The sequence below is a fragment of the Hydra vulgaris genome, chromosome 13 (assembly GCF_038396675.1).
Source record: "Hydra vulgaris chromosome 13, alternate assembly HydraT2T_AEP".
Classification (NCBI taxonomy): domain Eukaryota; kingdom Metazoa; phylum Cnidaria; class Hydrozoa; order Anthoathecata; family Hydridae; genus Hydra; species Hydra vulgaris.
This window is the reverse complement of record NC_088932.1, coordinates 24072501-24088229: the sequence shown is the minus strand read 5'-3', so window position 1 is coordinate 24088229 and position 15729 is coordinate 24072501. Positions and strand designations below refer to the sequence as shown.

The following is a 15729-nucleotide window of genomic DNA, read 5'->3' as shown; positions in this document are numbered from 1 at the left end:
CAAAATATAAAATTTTAGTTAAAAAAAACAAACACAAAACACTTATTTAGTAGAATTTAAAAGAAAAAGCTACCTCAGACTTTTTAGTTTTTTTAGTTTGATCAATCAAAGCTAGCTAAAATATTTAACATTAAGGCTAATGATTTAAATATACAAAATAATGTAACAATAATAATAATAGTAATAATAATATATCCAGGGCATTTCCAAAAAATCATGCATGGATATGATTGAAGAGAAGGTAGCTTTGCTCGGAAATCAACTCAGGTAGCTCTGTGGTCTCTCCAATTTGTACATTTGATAGTTTACAACGCTGAAATTCATTTGGCTCTTCAAACTCAATCATAGCTAACAGCATTCTTAGCTTTGTTTCAGAAGGAACTTCTTTATCCCCAAAGGACAAAACACAGAGTTGCGGAGTTAAGTACCACGTATGGCGTCCCATGCTGAGAAGCAAAGCATTTCCAATATTCTTACTAACTTTTCTCAATGCATAGGCTGTCTGGATAGCTTTCAAATCATTGTAGGGAGCCAGAAATCCTAAAAAACTTTTTAAAAACCATGGAACATAGCAAATTGCAATGAACAAACTTGCATCCTTCAACTGCAGCACTTCTTTTTCTGTCAAGATATTACTGATATATTGACAGAAAAAGAATTATTGATAGACAAAACATATACAAATATTGTCATGATTTGTATGTTTTGTCTATCAATTAAATAATAATAAAACTGGTGATCTCCACTTTACTCTCATTTAATTCTGAACTATATAAATATTTTGTAAACAATGAATGATATACATTATTAATGTTATCAAAGAATTAATTAAGCTCAAAGTGGAATGACGCACGGAACAGAAAAATACAAACTTTAGTTACTAGATAAATGAACTTTAATTCTTTGGAAGATATAAGTTTCAGCAGTATACTTTTTTTTAAATATCATTTTAAATATTAGTAAAAACTTCCAGAATGTTACGAGATTAAACTATAATTTAGTCACAGCAATTTTCTAAATGCAGTTCATGTATGGTCATGCACAGAATTTGCAAACTTGTTGATTATAGTTATTGATGTAGTTATTTTTATGAAAATAAATTGCTAGGAAGTATTTCAAGAGAAATATTGTATCTCTACAACTCATATTTAATATATTTTCGATGAGAAAGAGCAGTCATCAAATATTTCTAGTTAGAGTATAGCGTTTTGAAAATTGTATATTTTTAAAACTATTGCAGGCCTTGTTAAGAAGCGTTACGCAGCTCACATTTTGCTTGCGAAAAGGCGATTTGCCTACGAGTTTAGCAGTTTTGCGTTATGCAAAAACTTATATCTTTTAGAATATTTTTAATTATCTTTTGATATCGTTTATGTGACGTTTATTCCGAAGATATAAAGTCGTAAGTAAAAGCATTTAACCGCAATTGTAAACTAATAGATTTTTTAAAGAAATAGTTTGTTTAATAATTTTTTTTATTGTTGTTAAAAATTAGTTAAAAAAATTAAAGTGTTTTAAGTTTTATCTTAAGGAATTAAATATATAAATTCCTTTTAAATGTAAAAATTATTTTTTGTCATAATAGTTTAAAAAATGCACGATTTATTTTAATGTAAATATTTTATTAATAAGATATTTTGTTTATTGTTAATTCAATAACGTAAAGTTTTAATGACGTTCCTTTAATTTATGAAAATAAATTATGATCACAAATATGTTATCGGTAACTGATAAATAACAAAAAAAAAACCTCTTTATTGTTTAAAACATTATTAAAAAGAGTTCACAAATTAAATAAGAAAAAATTTATTAACAGTTAATAAAATAATCAAAAACCAATTGTAAAATCATAAGAAAATAAACAAACATTATTTTACGTTTTATGAAAAAAATATTTTTTTCAAAATAAAATTTAGTTCATATTTGAAAAAAATAATAAAAATGATTTTTAAATAAGAACTTAGATTTTATTTGTAACTTTTGTTCTAGTGAGAAAAAAACTAACTGTTAGTATGATTTTTAACGCGTTAATAAAATAACTTTAATTACAATGCGGTACTAGAAAAGATGCTAGTGATGCAATATAACTTCTAACGATGCAAAATATATTTGCTGAGTTGTTACTTAGAAATGCGTTACGCGTTTTCGTTACGCAGCAAAATCTCGTAACAAGCCCTGCTATTGCAACATTAACACACACACACACACAAAATATATATATATAAAAACATAGGGAAAGTTTGTGTACCTAGGGCCAGTTTTTTTTAATGCCCAAATTTTAATGTTAAATTTTAATGCCCCCAGACTTGTCTAAAAATGATAAAACTGATATGATCACATCTCTATACTGATTACTTTGAATTATTATAAGTATATTGACTTAAACTAAAAAAGTCCATAGTGTAGAAGGCTTTAAAAATTTGTGGCCCTGGGTACAAAAGATTTTTTTTAAATTGTACTTAGTGCCACTAGCTATTGTATCTAGGGCCATGAAAACGATCACTGAAAATTAAGTTTAACTCCATAATAAATTGACAACAAAGATAGACACATAAACTTAATTAAAAATTTATTTATAATCAAGATTGTGTGTCAATCTTTAACTGTTTTCAACAAATTTATCTTTTGTTACTTGATTGCAACACTTAAATAAATAACAAAATTGACTAAAAGCTCTGAGCAAAACTGACAAACAAGTCTATGCATAAAATGGTAGTCCCAAAAAAACGACAAGAAAAAAATAATTCTTGAACAATCAAATTTCAACAATCTACCTTGTTATCAAGTAAATTCTTTACGCACATATGGCCCTAGATACAAGCAAACTATTAACAAACCCAACTTATTGAACATTTAGTACTTAAGCAATAAACAATATAATATACAAAGACTTATAGAAAAGCATTTCCTCTAGGATTGTAAAACAATCTAAGATACCAGTGGCAAAAACAAACACTATCAAAAAGTGTTTTCCGATTATAACTTGCTGTAGCAACACTTTTTGAGAATCAAAATAGGACTTAAAAAAAATGTTAATATTTTTAATCCTATTTTGGTACATGAACCTTCCCTATATATTTAAATATTCAGGTAGCTTAAAATTTATAAAAAAAAGTGCCATAATTGTTCTTCAAGAAAATCATAATATTGCTATAAGTCCTAGCTTCTAATTGTAAAAACAAAGAAAAAAGTCTCAGCTTCTAATTGTAAAAACAGAAATGGAAATACCCTATATATTTTATTAAAAAATATATGAAACATAAATATAAGAATACAATTTCAATATAAAAATAATTTTGAAAACTTATTAAAAAATCTCAGTAAATAGCTGTTACCTTAAAGCATCAAAAAAAGTTTTAATTTTTAAATTTTTAAATTCAACACTTTCAGCTTTTTATTTATTAATTGTATATATTATTTTCTAAATAAAATAGTTTTCTTAGTAACTTATGTCTATTTCATGCTTTTGCAACATTTTATTTCATGATTTTGCAAATTTTTTATTTTGTAACTCAACTTTCCATTGAACCTTAAACAAAAAATTTATTTTAAACCACCTTGTATTCAAGATTTAAACTATTAGCATTAATAAAAAAAATAAAAATTTCATAAAAAAATTTATAAATAAATGAAGGATACAAATGGAGCAATATCATCATTGTCAAGTATAGTGAGTGGTTTGTCTTTCCCAACAATTGCAACAGTGCAGTTCTAGTAAATTTATTTAAAAAAATCAGTAAACAACAACCCAAAACAAAAAATATTATTTGATTTTTTAAAGTTAATTATATTATACTTTTTGCTAAAACCAATTAATTGTAAACAAATTAGAAACAAAAGTTGCTACCTTGTTATTCAGTTCTTGTTCATTGGGCAGACATTCACGAAGCGCTTGTAAACCATGAACAATAATTTCTTCATATGTAGCTACAGTGAGACAAAATTAAACAAAGAAATTACTTTTATTATCTCATATTTTTGGTACAGCTTTTAAAATTGTCTACTACATCTTTTATATAAAGAACTTTTCAAAATTATTTTTAAACAGAATAATTTAACTTTTTAACAAATTAATATTTAATAATTAGTAGTTAATTTTAATAAATAGTTAATAAATAATTAATAATTAATAATAAGTAGTTGATAAATAGCCTAAAATAATGTGTTACTTTTTTATTATTTTTATTATAATTACTTAAAACTTAAACAACTTGAAAATTAATAATTAAAAACTATTACATAAAGCAATCGTTTATATAAAATGACAATCTAAAAATAGTTACATTTAATAGTGAGTTACAGTAGTCTCTCGCTTAATTGCACACCCAATTAGTTGCGCATCACAGTCAATTGCACGTTTAGGCCCAAAATATTTGAGTTTCAATTTTTTACTGAGTTTTTTGTTGAAAGTGTAATTAGATCAGAAAATGTAACTATTATTTTCCTGTGTTAAGTTAAAAACTAGTTTTTATCATAAATATTTTGAGATGATGATTTTATCAGAACGTAAATAGATAAATAATTCAAATTCGAATCGAAGTAAATGATAAATCTTGTTTTAAACAGGTAATAATAAGTTTTAACGATTTATCAGTCAAGTCTCATTGAAAATACTTTAATAAAAAATCTTCATTTAAAATTAACCCGTCTAATCACAGTTCTCTTATTCCAACTTTTTTATTCTTACTTCTTATGGCTAAAGGCAAAGGAAAAAGATTATCAGAAGATCAACAAGTCAAAATTATAGCTAAACTTAAAAAAAGTGATGCGCCAAGCAAACGAGCGATTGCAAGAGAATATAATGTAACTGAAAATTCAATTCGATCTCTCTGGAATAATCGAGATCAAATAGAAAAAAGAAGTTTACTAATGACAGAAGAAGCTAGAAAAAAAGTGTTTCGATTATCATCTGGAAAATTTGAAGCAATAGAAAATGAGCTATATATTTGGATTGATGCATTGCGTCGTTCGAAGATTGAAGTGCCTCTATCGTTAGCAATTATGAAAGCAAAAGAAATAACACAAAAATTAAATATAAAAGAAGAAGAATTTAAAGTTTCTTGGCAATGGCTCGCAAACTTTCATCGCCGTCGAGGCTTAAAATTGATGCATCTCTTTGGAGAAGGAGCTGAAGTTGACAAAGATGATCCTGTTCTGCTTCAGCAACTTGAGGACCTTTACTCAGTTATTAAAATGTACAGACCCGAAAATGTATATAACATGGACGAAACTGGACTTTTTTTTCGCTTGCTGCCTGAATATTCTCTGTTAATGCCTACTGAAAGCTTAGTAAGTACAAGAGGTAAAAAAAATCTAAAGAAAGAGTGACTTTAGTTGTTTGCTCCAACGCAATAGGATCTCACAAAATACCCTGCTCTATGATTGGAAAAGCTGCACGACCTGCTTGTATAGTCGGTAGAACATGGCCGATACCGTATTTTTGTCAGAAAAATGCATGGATGGATGTCTCTATATATTGGAAATGGTTCAATGAAGTCTTTTATCCTGAAGTTAAAAGCAAAACTGGCTTGCCTGTTCTTTTATTATTAGACAATGCACCAGGATATTTTGGGGTGTTTGAGCGAAATCTTGTAAAAGTTGTTTTCTTCCCCCCAAATTGCACAAGCTGGAAGCAACCATGTGATATGGGGATTACTGCGGCTCTCAAGAAGAGATATAAATATCTATATCTCTCAGACATATTGTCATATTACAGCCTCGATGTAAATACAAATGAATTTCTGAAAGAAAGTAGCCTTTTGTGTAAAAGAGGTGCAGCAGGAGTTGAATACGGGAAGCCCGCACATCTTCTTGACGCTGTTAAGTATGTCGACTTGGCTTAGAAATCGATTCAACCTTCATCTCTCAAAAATTGCTTCAACAAGACAGAACTACTTCAGATTTCCAGTCCCGTTAACACTGAACTATGCTCTGAGGAGGCTGACTTTGCATCTTTTAATATGCTCTTGCTGCTGAACGAAATTGAAGGAATAGGGAATATGATCAGTTCGGAAGATATCAGCAATTTTGAATCAATCGACTGTGAAGATTTTCCAACGTATATTGAAGCAACCAAGGAAGATGTTGAAGATTGTTTGTCTCTCGATGAAAATAATGATAATGCAGTTGCTATGGATAAAAATTCTGATGAAGAAGAAGCTAATAATGATGAGATAGAAGATGGTACAGACTTCTTAGGTGTTGAATTTATACTTCTGGATCAAATCATTAATTCATTTTTTATTATAGATAAATGTAGATAAAAAAGTGTAAGTTGTAAACTTTTGTAGATTTGAGTGCAGTAAGCTTTTTTTAAAGGTTCTTCCTATTTTTGAATTAAACCCATTATCACTATGTTTGTTCTATTTTTATATAAAGTACTTTTAAAATTTATGTTTTTTCTATTTTAGATCTGAAGCAACAGCTTGGTAAGCAAGAATATATTGTATATAAATAAGGATATATATCTTTAATTGTTGGTTATATATGAATATATTTGATTGTTAATATACTTAATATATATATATATATATATATATATATATATATATATATATATACATATATATATATATATATATATATATATATATATATATATATATATATATATATATATATATATATATATATATATATATATATATATATATATATATATGATATATATATGTATATATATATAGTAGTAGCAGTAGTATATATATATATGATATATATATACTATATATATATACATATATATATCATATATATATATACATATATATATATGATATATATATGTATATATATATAGTAGTAGCAGTAGTATATATTTGTCACAACAAAAGTAAAAATAATTGACAAAATAAAAATCATAGAATGTCAGATTATAGTTAGTTTTTGTGAAGCTCATATTGCAACTTTCACTAAGGATAGCTGCGAGCTGTAGTAACATTAGAGCTTATCGAGGCTCGCTTTAAAACTGTTGACAGTTGGAGAACCGATTACGTTATCTGGTAACATTCTATGCATTGGCAATGCGATTGTTGAAAAAGTGGAAACGAGCTAAATTATTGCTGTACTTTTCACGGTGAATTCTTTCTCTGTGATTTGCTCTTGGTGGAATTGTGATGAGAGGAAAGTGCCAGTTGACTATGTCGATGTTATTAACAATTTTATATTTTTGGATGAGGTCACCACGTTTACGACGTTCAACAAGAGAAGATAAGCCAAGTTGTAAACATCTGGACTTGTAGTCTAACTTTTTTAGTTTGTCTGGTATTTTTGTGGCTCTGCGCTGTATTGATTCAATAGTTTGTTCATCCTTCACCATATGAGGGTTCCAAGCTGGAATTGCAAACTCAAGTGAAGGACGGATGTAGGTGGAGTAGAGTTGTTTCCATAAAGAAGCATCACGAGGCAATGATGGATTGGGTTCCTGCTTTAAGATTATTGGTAATTTGAATTCCCAAGTCACGCTCAGAGGTAGTTGCTTCCAATGTAGTTCGAGTCGTTATTGAACAAGAGCCTAATTCCTCCATTGAGTACTTGAAAGGTGGTAATTTTTTTTGGCTAAAGTGCATGACCTTGCATTTCTTTGCATTTAGCTCCATGAGCCAAGATTTAGTCCACTGGACAATTTGGTCAATATCTGATTGGAGTTGAAGTTGAGCAGCAAGTGAGTTGACAATGCTTAGGATTTTAGTGTCATCAGCGTAAATCTTACAAATATATATATATATATATATAAATATATATATATATATATATATATGTATATATATATATATATATATGTATATATATGTTATATTAAAAAATTAGCTTATTAATATTTAGGATCTTTAATTGTTTAATTTTAATTGTTGGTTAAGTTTCCTTTTTAATTTTTATTATTATTAGTTTTTTTTTAGTTCTCCTTCAAAGGCGAGTTGGTAAGTTAGGCATACTGTTCTTAATTTAATTTGTAATTTAGCTTAAAATATTAATATTTTGATAAAGTCTTCACAACTTTTATTTATTTTTTTTTACTATTTTTTTAAATTTTCCAAACTTAGGTAAATGTACTTATGTTATGTACTTATATACAAGTATTATTGTAAAAAATTCAAATGTTCATATATTTACAAATTTTTTTGATCTAGATGAGTTGTCAAATGGCAAAGGTGAAATTTCATTGAAAATGTCTTTAGTACCTGTTTTAATTATAATTTCTTGGACCCATAAGATAAGAGTTAAAATTTATATTTTAATTGAAATTTAACCTTGCATATATGTATTTTTTATTATACTCAACTTTGTTTCTCATTACTTTCAGATATTCAACAATATCACGACTGATAATTTAAAGATTATTATAATAACTTTTTTTATGACTGTATAAAATTAGACTATTATCAGATTTGTTATATATATTTTAGTTCTAATATTAATAACTGCACTTTTTTATGAATCAAATTTTATTATATTTTCAAATAACTGATTATAATTATCCTAAAATAAAATGATTTTTTTTTTTTGGAGTTCAAACATAAATGTATTTTTTTTTTTTTTTAGTTGTTATTGCTTTATTAGTTTACTTACTGTTGAAACATGGTTTTATTTTAGTAAAATCAAATGATATGAAATTTACTGTGTTAATCATTATTCACAGTTAAGAAGAAATTGAGATTCTAAACTATTGAGGTAAAAATAATTTTTTTTTAGTGATAACATTAAAAGCCTTTTTTTTAATATTTAATTGTGCTATAACTATATTGTGCTGATATTTTTTTTTTTGCCGATTTTGTTTAAAACAATAACTTAAGTTATGAATATAACTTATTGTAACTTTTTTTGACACAGTGCCTTTGAAACACAGTCTATCTCCTTTCTGTTTAACGAAAGTTTATTAATAAAGGAGATCACTGTTGGAACACTCTGTTATTATTAAGCTCTTATGTATTTTTGATACCATAATTGATTTTGACCATGTTTAAGAAATGTTTTACGAGTCACTAATTCATGAACACAATAATAAATATAAAAAATAATGCTCCCCTTTATTAATAAAATTACTTATTCTAAAATACAATAATAAATCTGTAAAATAATGCTATTGTAATTTGAGATGATTTTTTTTTTCTTTTGGTATTGGTAAGTTGTACTTGGCTTTCCTTCTCTGGTACTTGCTGTTATTAAAAAGAACCTAATATCTAAAGTTACGTGGTCTTTACTAAATGCCAAGACTAATAAAAGCTTGAGGCTGCCATTGTCTTGATTTTTACGGAGGAGAGCACAATCCTAAACTAAAACTTTTATAGCGTTCTTCAGCAAAAAAACTGGGACAATGGCAGCCCAAATAGATGAATTTGTATTTTATATTTTTCAGATAATATATCAGTCAAACTGTTATTTATTTATTACTAACCCGTATTACGGGTTGCTTACTGCTAGTTGTTATTAATTGTTACATTGAGATTAAATAATTGTTTGTTTCATAAATTGTAGTGCAAGTAAAAATTCAATATGAAGTGTTAATTAGTTGATTCAAAATTATAACTTACATTCTGGAAATTTTTCTAAATTTCTCTCTAAATATGTTCTTGCACTCTAAACAAAAAATTATATAAACCTTATTTGAGCAAATTCAAACATTAAACAAAAAAACTTTTTACTACAACTACAACTTTTTTCCGAACTTTTGATTTAAAAATTGAAGTTTTATGTTACCTGTGATCTTGCACCAATAGACATTGCCTTACAATCATAGAAATTTGCTGATGGACAAAGTTGATAAATATGTGCTCCTTGACTCTACAAAAAAAAGTATTAGATGTTTGAACAATTTGAATTAAAAAAAAACTTTTTGCATCAGAATAAAATAATTTACTTTTAAATACAAAATAAGCAATTGACAACTATTTACGTGTTAAAATTATTTTTTTAAATAAAATACAAATCGTCAGAAAAAATTGAAACTTTTGAGATTACTAACATAGCACAAAATTATAGCAAGTTTAAATTAAATTTAAAAAAGAAACAATTTTATTGAGTTGCATCTTGATAACACTGCTTTACCTCCACCCAAATTAAATTATACGTAAGAAGATATAGAAACATGTAAAACTGCAGTAAAAGTATCAATTGTTACTGCCTCAATTGTTTGTGACTTTAATTAACTAAAATTAAATTAAATTTTTAATCTATCTCTGGAACAGACATGAGCAACATTCTTGATATTTATTTTAAATCAGTATTTGTCAAACAACTAAATGAAGTTTTGGTGCCACAATTTGAAACTCGCATACCTGGAAATATAAGAATGCCCTTACTATACATTAAAGATATTAGTAAAGGTTTACTAGGCTTAGACAATAATTAAACTCCAGGGTTTAATGGAGTTCACCATTGAGTACTAAACACATGTCATGTAGAGTTTTCCAAGCCATTATCTATAATATTTTCAACCTATATGCAAGAAGGAGTTATCCCTGACATATAGATTTGCAAACGTTATACAATTATATTATAAGAGTGGCATTTGCAGAAAACCAGCACACTATTGCTGAGTGACCTAAACTTCAATTCCATGTAAAGGTTTTGGAGTGAATTGTTTAATAAGACAGTTTAATGAATCATCTTTAATTGAACAAACACCTTGCCAAAGTAAAAAACAGATTTGTTTACAATAAAAGTTGTCTTATCAATTTGCTTGAAACAATAGATGAAGTCACAACAATACTTTTAAAGAAACAGTGGGCTGATGTAGTTTTACTAGATTTTGTCAAGTCAATCTACCACACCTAGGCCAAGTACAACTCTTACATTTGACAAAGTGCCTCATATAAGACTTGCTCAAAAGTTACAAGCATACAATGTAAATGAAAAACTTCTAAACTTTTTTGCAAACAAGCAACAACTTGTTAGGATATCAGATTGGGTTTGAAAATGATAGATATTACGATTCACTGAGTTTTCTTTTTATTCATTCCGTTTATTTTACAACTACATAGTATTCAGAAGTTTTAATAAACTTTTACTAAATTGTATAAATATTATTAATACTTATTCCCTCTAATAAATTTCCTTTTATTAGTACTAAAAGTTTACCACAGGTTCATAAAATTTCACATACAACTTAGAAGGAAATGTAGTTTTTCTTAAAGTTATACACTTATACCTTTTCTTTTCGTTGAATATACTTACATCATAACCTGCAACTAATAATCCCACACCAAATGGTCTTCTTCCATAAACTTTAGTTGGCTTTTGCATTTCTAAACTTATTAAGGCTTAATAATTCAACATGCAGTCTACAGAGTATGAAAAACACAAAATGCAGTCTACAAAGTATGAAAAACACAAAATGCAGTATGAAAATGAGTATGAAAAACATAATACATAAAAAACATAAACACATACATATGACAATATCGTGCAATGTTGTTGAGTTAAAACAGTATTGTGTAAAAATTGAAATTAAAAAAAAAAAACTGAGTTTTTAATCTAAAATCTAATGCATAAAGATTGCTTCTCATTTTTAAAGTTAACAGACATTTCCCTGACCTACAGCCTACATGAATGGGGGTAATGTAAACCAAGTGTTTTGTTTATAATGCCCTATATAGAATTATTTTCAAATATTGGAAATAAAAATTTGTAACAATTGTAAAACTGGTCAAAAAAGGTCAACCTACTTTATAGTGCATCAAATTGTAAACAATATATTTCGCTATAATTAAGTTGCATATATTCTGGGATAAATATTGAAAGGCTAGAAGCAAATTGTGCTTTTTTTGGTTATTTAATTTCGAGAAATTATTTTAGATTGCGTATATTTATATTTCGTATTCCAAATAAAAACGAATAAAGCATATAATAAGGACGTCAACTTAAGGACCACAACTGGTGTCACTGCATAACAAATGTTTCTTTTACTTTTAAAAATGTGTAAACTAAACTCCTTAAAAGTTATTGCTTGTAACTTGCGATTGAACTTGCGATGGAACTTGTAATGGAGTTGTAATGAATTCTGCAAATCTCAAGTTGTTCAAAATGCATTTTAAATGACTCATTTATACCTAATCCACCACATTAAAATAAGACAACTTGTTACTGTCTTATTCAAACATAATTTATCCAACTTAAAACATACAGATAAAAACAAAATAAATGTAGATTGCTTATATATTCCATGAAGACAGAGAGTGTGGCTTTCATATTTTACCTAAACTTACTTTTAAGGATGTTAAGTTGATACCATATTTATTAAGGGGTGTTAATCTTGCTACCGAAGTAATAAGTTTTTGCTGAATTAAACTAGATTATGGAATACAGTATTTTTGGTGCTTTACTACATTATCGAATAGCTTATTTGAAATTTATTTTGGACATCAACAATTACTTGGTACTTGCAAGGATAACCCATCTTTTAACGGCTTTGACTTCAATAATAACACAACAAAAAAACAAGAAAATTTTGCAGTAGCTTGAAATGTAATGCATTTAGCTACACAGATAATATAAAGTATTGTAATATAGTAATATAGTATTGAGTCATGCCAAAAAAAAAGAAAAGTAAAAACTGTTTGCGCTGTTTACAAAATAATGTTATTAGATTTGTTTAAAACTAAATAAACATGTATTTTTTTTTTAAAAAAACATATGTAAAATATTAGTGGTGTCATTAATATTTTAAAATTGAAAAGAAAATTATAAAGTTTTAAAGATTGTATAGTATAAGTTATAAAGATTGATTGATAATAATAGATTGATTAATAATATTAATAAATCTTATACTACTACTTTATTATAAAGTTACTACACCATAAAACTATTAAATATACATTAAGTATATTTAATAGTTTTATGGTGTAGCAACTACACCATAAAAGTATACATAAGTATTTATTTTACTACTTCATAAAAAGTTAATATTATAACAATATACTTTTTAAATATGTGGCTATGAAATAGCTGTTTTAGTAAGTTTAAGTCATATCGCTTCCTCTTTAATGTCCTTGTTTCAAAAATGAGGGTATTTTTTAATTGATGTCCTTAATTTATCAATTTTGTTTACTTTTTTAGATCTTGAAAGCTTTTAGCTTATCTTTTGCAAAATAAAATCTACTAACTTTTTAGCAGCAAGCAAATATGACTGCCCATGATACAATTTAAACATGTTAGAACAAAAACTTGTAGGATAAGAGGTACCAAAAACATTCCCACTAAGTCATAATAGATTATTTTGTTTAGTAATGTATTGGGATAAACGCTTAAACATTATAATATCATTGATAAAAGAGGTACCAGTCAGATAAACAAAGACAAGATTTGCAACTTCAAAACATAAAAGAAAAGTACAACTTCAACAAAGGTTTTAAAAAGAACTTGTTGTTTCAGAAAATATTTAGTAGAGTCTGCAGTAAAAAATTTCAGCATATCCTTCAAATAAAATTATTTACATATTTTTACTAGTGACTAAGCTGTAGTGACTTCTTCTTGAAATAGTTTAAAAACTTTTACATGATTTAAAAATTTTAAATTCATTTTAAAGTAGAATACCATCTATCTGTAGCAAGTTTTTCTGTAATCTGAATAATTTTGAAACCCAATAAGATGCTTTCTTTTATACCTTACTAAATTGTTTATCAGCAATTTTGTCCTTGTGTTTGGCGTTGAGGTGACAAGTCATCTTACCATATACATCATTTCTTGTAAAACAAAAACAAAAATATACTTTCTTTAATTTGGTTAGGATAAAATAATTTCCTAATTGGTAACCTAGTATTTCAACTAAAATCAAGGTCTGCTTTCTACAAACAGAAACTCAATAGCAGCTAAAACAACATTGAATTCATTCAATTATCAAAGCCTGCGCTAAAAAATTTTAAAACTATTACAGTTATAGTTACAGTAATATAGTTCAAGTTATTTAACGAAATCTATAGAAAACGGCAATCGTTTAATGACAATTTAGTAACAATCATTTAATGTGCATTTAATATATAACTTAAAATTGACTTTTTTTTAGTAATTAATTGAAAAGATACTTTCTGTGGTAGAACTAACCAATCTTGAAACAGGTAAAGGCAGATCATAAACATATTTGGAATCTAAACACTCATCACGCATGAATGAGCTAAATAATATAACTAATGTTTAATTATTTCCTTTTTTTTTATTAGTTACATTTTTATATATAATTAATAATATGCATTATTTACTATAACTGCATTAATAAAAAGATTATTTATAAATAGATTTATTTTGAACTTTAAAGTTTATATTTAGATTTACTAAAATAAAAAGGTATCAACATATAAATTTATGTAAATATAAAGGATTATTTATAACCATATTTATTTAGAAATGAGCATACACAATATTATAATTAATAAATAATAAAACTAAACACATGCAAAGAACCTCAGCAATCTTCCATCAGAAGTAAGTCCTGCAATACTAACAACAACATGATCATCAATTGAAATTATTTTTTTTTGATAAGATGATAGTTCTGAGGAAGACCTCTAAATAGATAAAACACATATCTTGTTACAAATAGACTTGTTTTATAACACTTCATTGAGTACATTTTACATGCAAAATTCGCAGATAACATTTGTACATTTTACATGAAATTTGCTATTCATACATGTATGCAATTTTAGTTATACAAAGGCTATTTAATTTAAGAATACTTAAATTGTTTAAAAATGGCTATTTTATTTAAAACTATTTAAGTTGTTAAAAATGTTAAACTTAAACTATTTAAAATAAGTAAATAATTCAAGTTAAGCAATATTTTTAATAAATAATAATTTTAAAAAACAATTTAATATATACTAGAAAAATGTTTGGTAGCTATCAGTACCAATATTCAGTAAATAGAAATATATAACTAAAGAATTCTTTAAAATAACTTTAGTACGCATTTAAAAAAATACTTTAATTTCAATTTTGATTTAACTAACATAATTTAATCATCAAAAATATTCATTAAATCAGCAATTACATTTATTTTACTTTTGCTAAAGTTTGACAATTTTTAGCAGTGCCATCCGATATAATAAATGAATTTTTTTTATTTATTACAACTGATGCATCATCAGTTATAATAAATAAGATTTTAATATATATTAATTGATATTTTACTGATTTATTGATCACAATAAATCAGTAAAATATCAATTAATATATATTAAAATAAAATAAATATATTAACTTCTACAAAAAGTTTATATGCAGCCATATTTATTGAACTATACACATATTTTATCATATAACAAGAAAACTTGACTTTAAAAGATTTTATTATAGTAGGGGAAAATGGGGCACCATGATTCATTGGGTACAATAAAACATTGTAATTGTGGAGGCATCGTAAGACAGGGTTCATGGCAGCTTTAGAAATCCATTTTCCATGAGTTTTCCCTGAGTATTCCCTGATTTTCCCCTGATCTCAAGTACTTTTTCCCTGAGTTCGGGTGGTGAAAAGTATAAAATTTTCCTTGTTATTGTTGAAGGATATAATACTTTCGCAACTGAATTCATATTCCTCTAATATTTTTATCAGAATTTTAAAGAAATTAGTTACTTCTTCATAATTAATTGATAGCAATCTGTTAAATTAAAACTCAAAATTTATATTTTGCATAATAACTTCAATTTATATATAAAACAAAACACGTTCCCTGAGTTTTCCCTGATTTTAAAGATTTTTAAAAAAAGTTCCCTGAATTTTCCAGGTATTCCCTGATT

At 26.2% G+C, this 15729-nt stretch overlaps 1 protein-coding gene across 1 annotated transcript in view; it reads right to left on the bottom strand.

The window, feature by feature from the left end:
• Nucleotides 1-15729, bottom strand: part of LOC100211967 (proteasome subunit alpha type-1) — a 49301-nt gene that overhangs the window by 3378 nt on the left and 30194 nt on the right. Inside the window, exons 4-11 of the mRNA XM_065816274.1 lie at nt 14395-14498; nt 14019-14107; nt 11173-11243; nt 9697-9780; nt 9531-9576; nt 3848-3927; nt 3640-3711; nt 74-115 (exon numbers count right to left, since the gene is read on the bottom strand). Coding sequence (XP_065672346.1) covers nt 74-115; nt 3640-3711; nt 3848-3927; nt 9531-9576; nt 9697-9780; nt 11173-11243; nt 14019-14107; nt 14395-14498 — 588 coding nt within the window. The remainder of the gene's footprint in view (nt 1-73; nt 116-3639; nt 3712-3847; nt 3928-9530; nt 9577-9696; nt 9781-11172; nt 11244-14018; nt 14108-14394; nt 14499-15729) is intronic.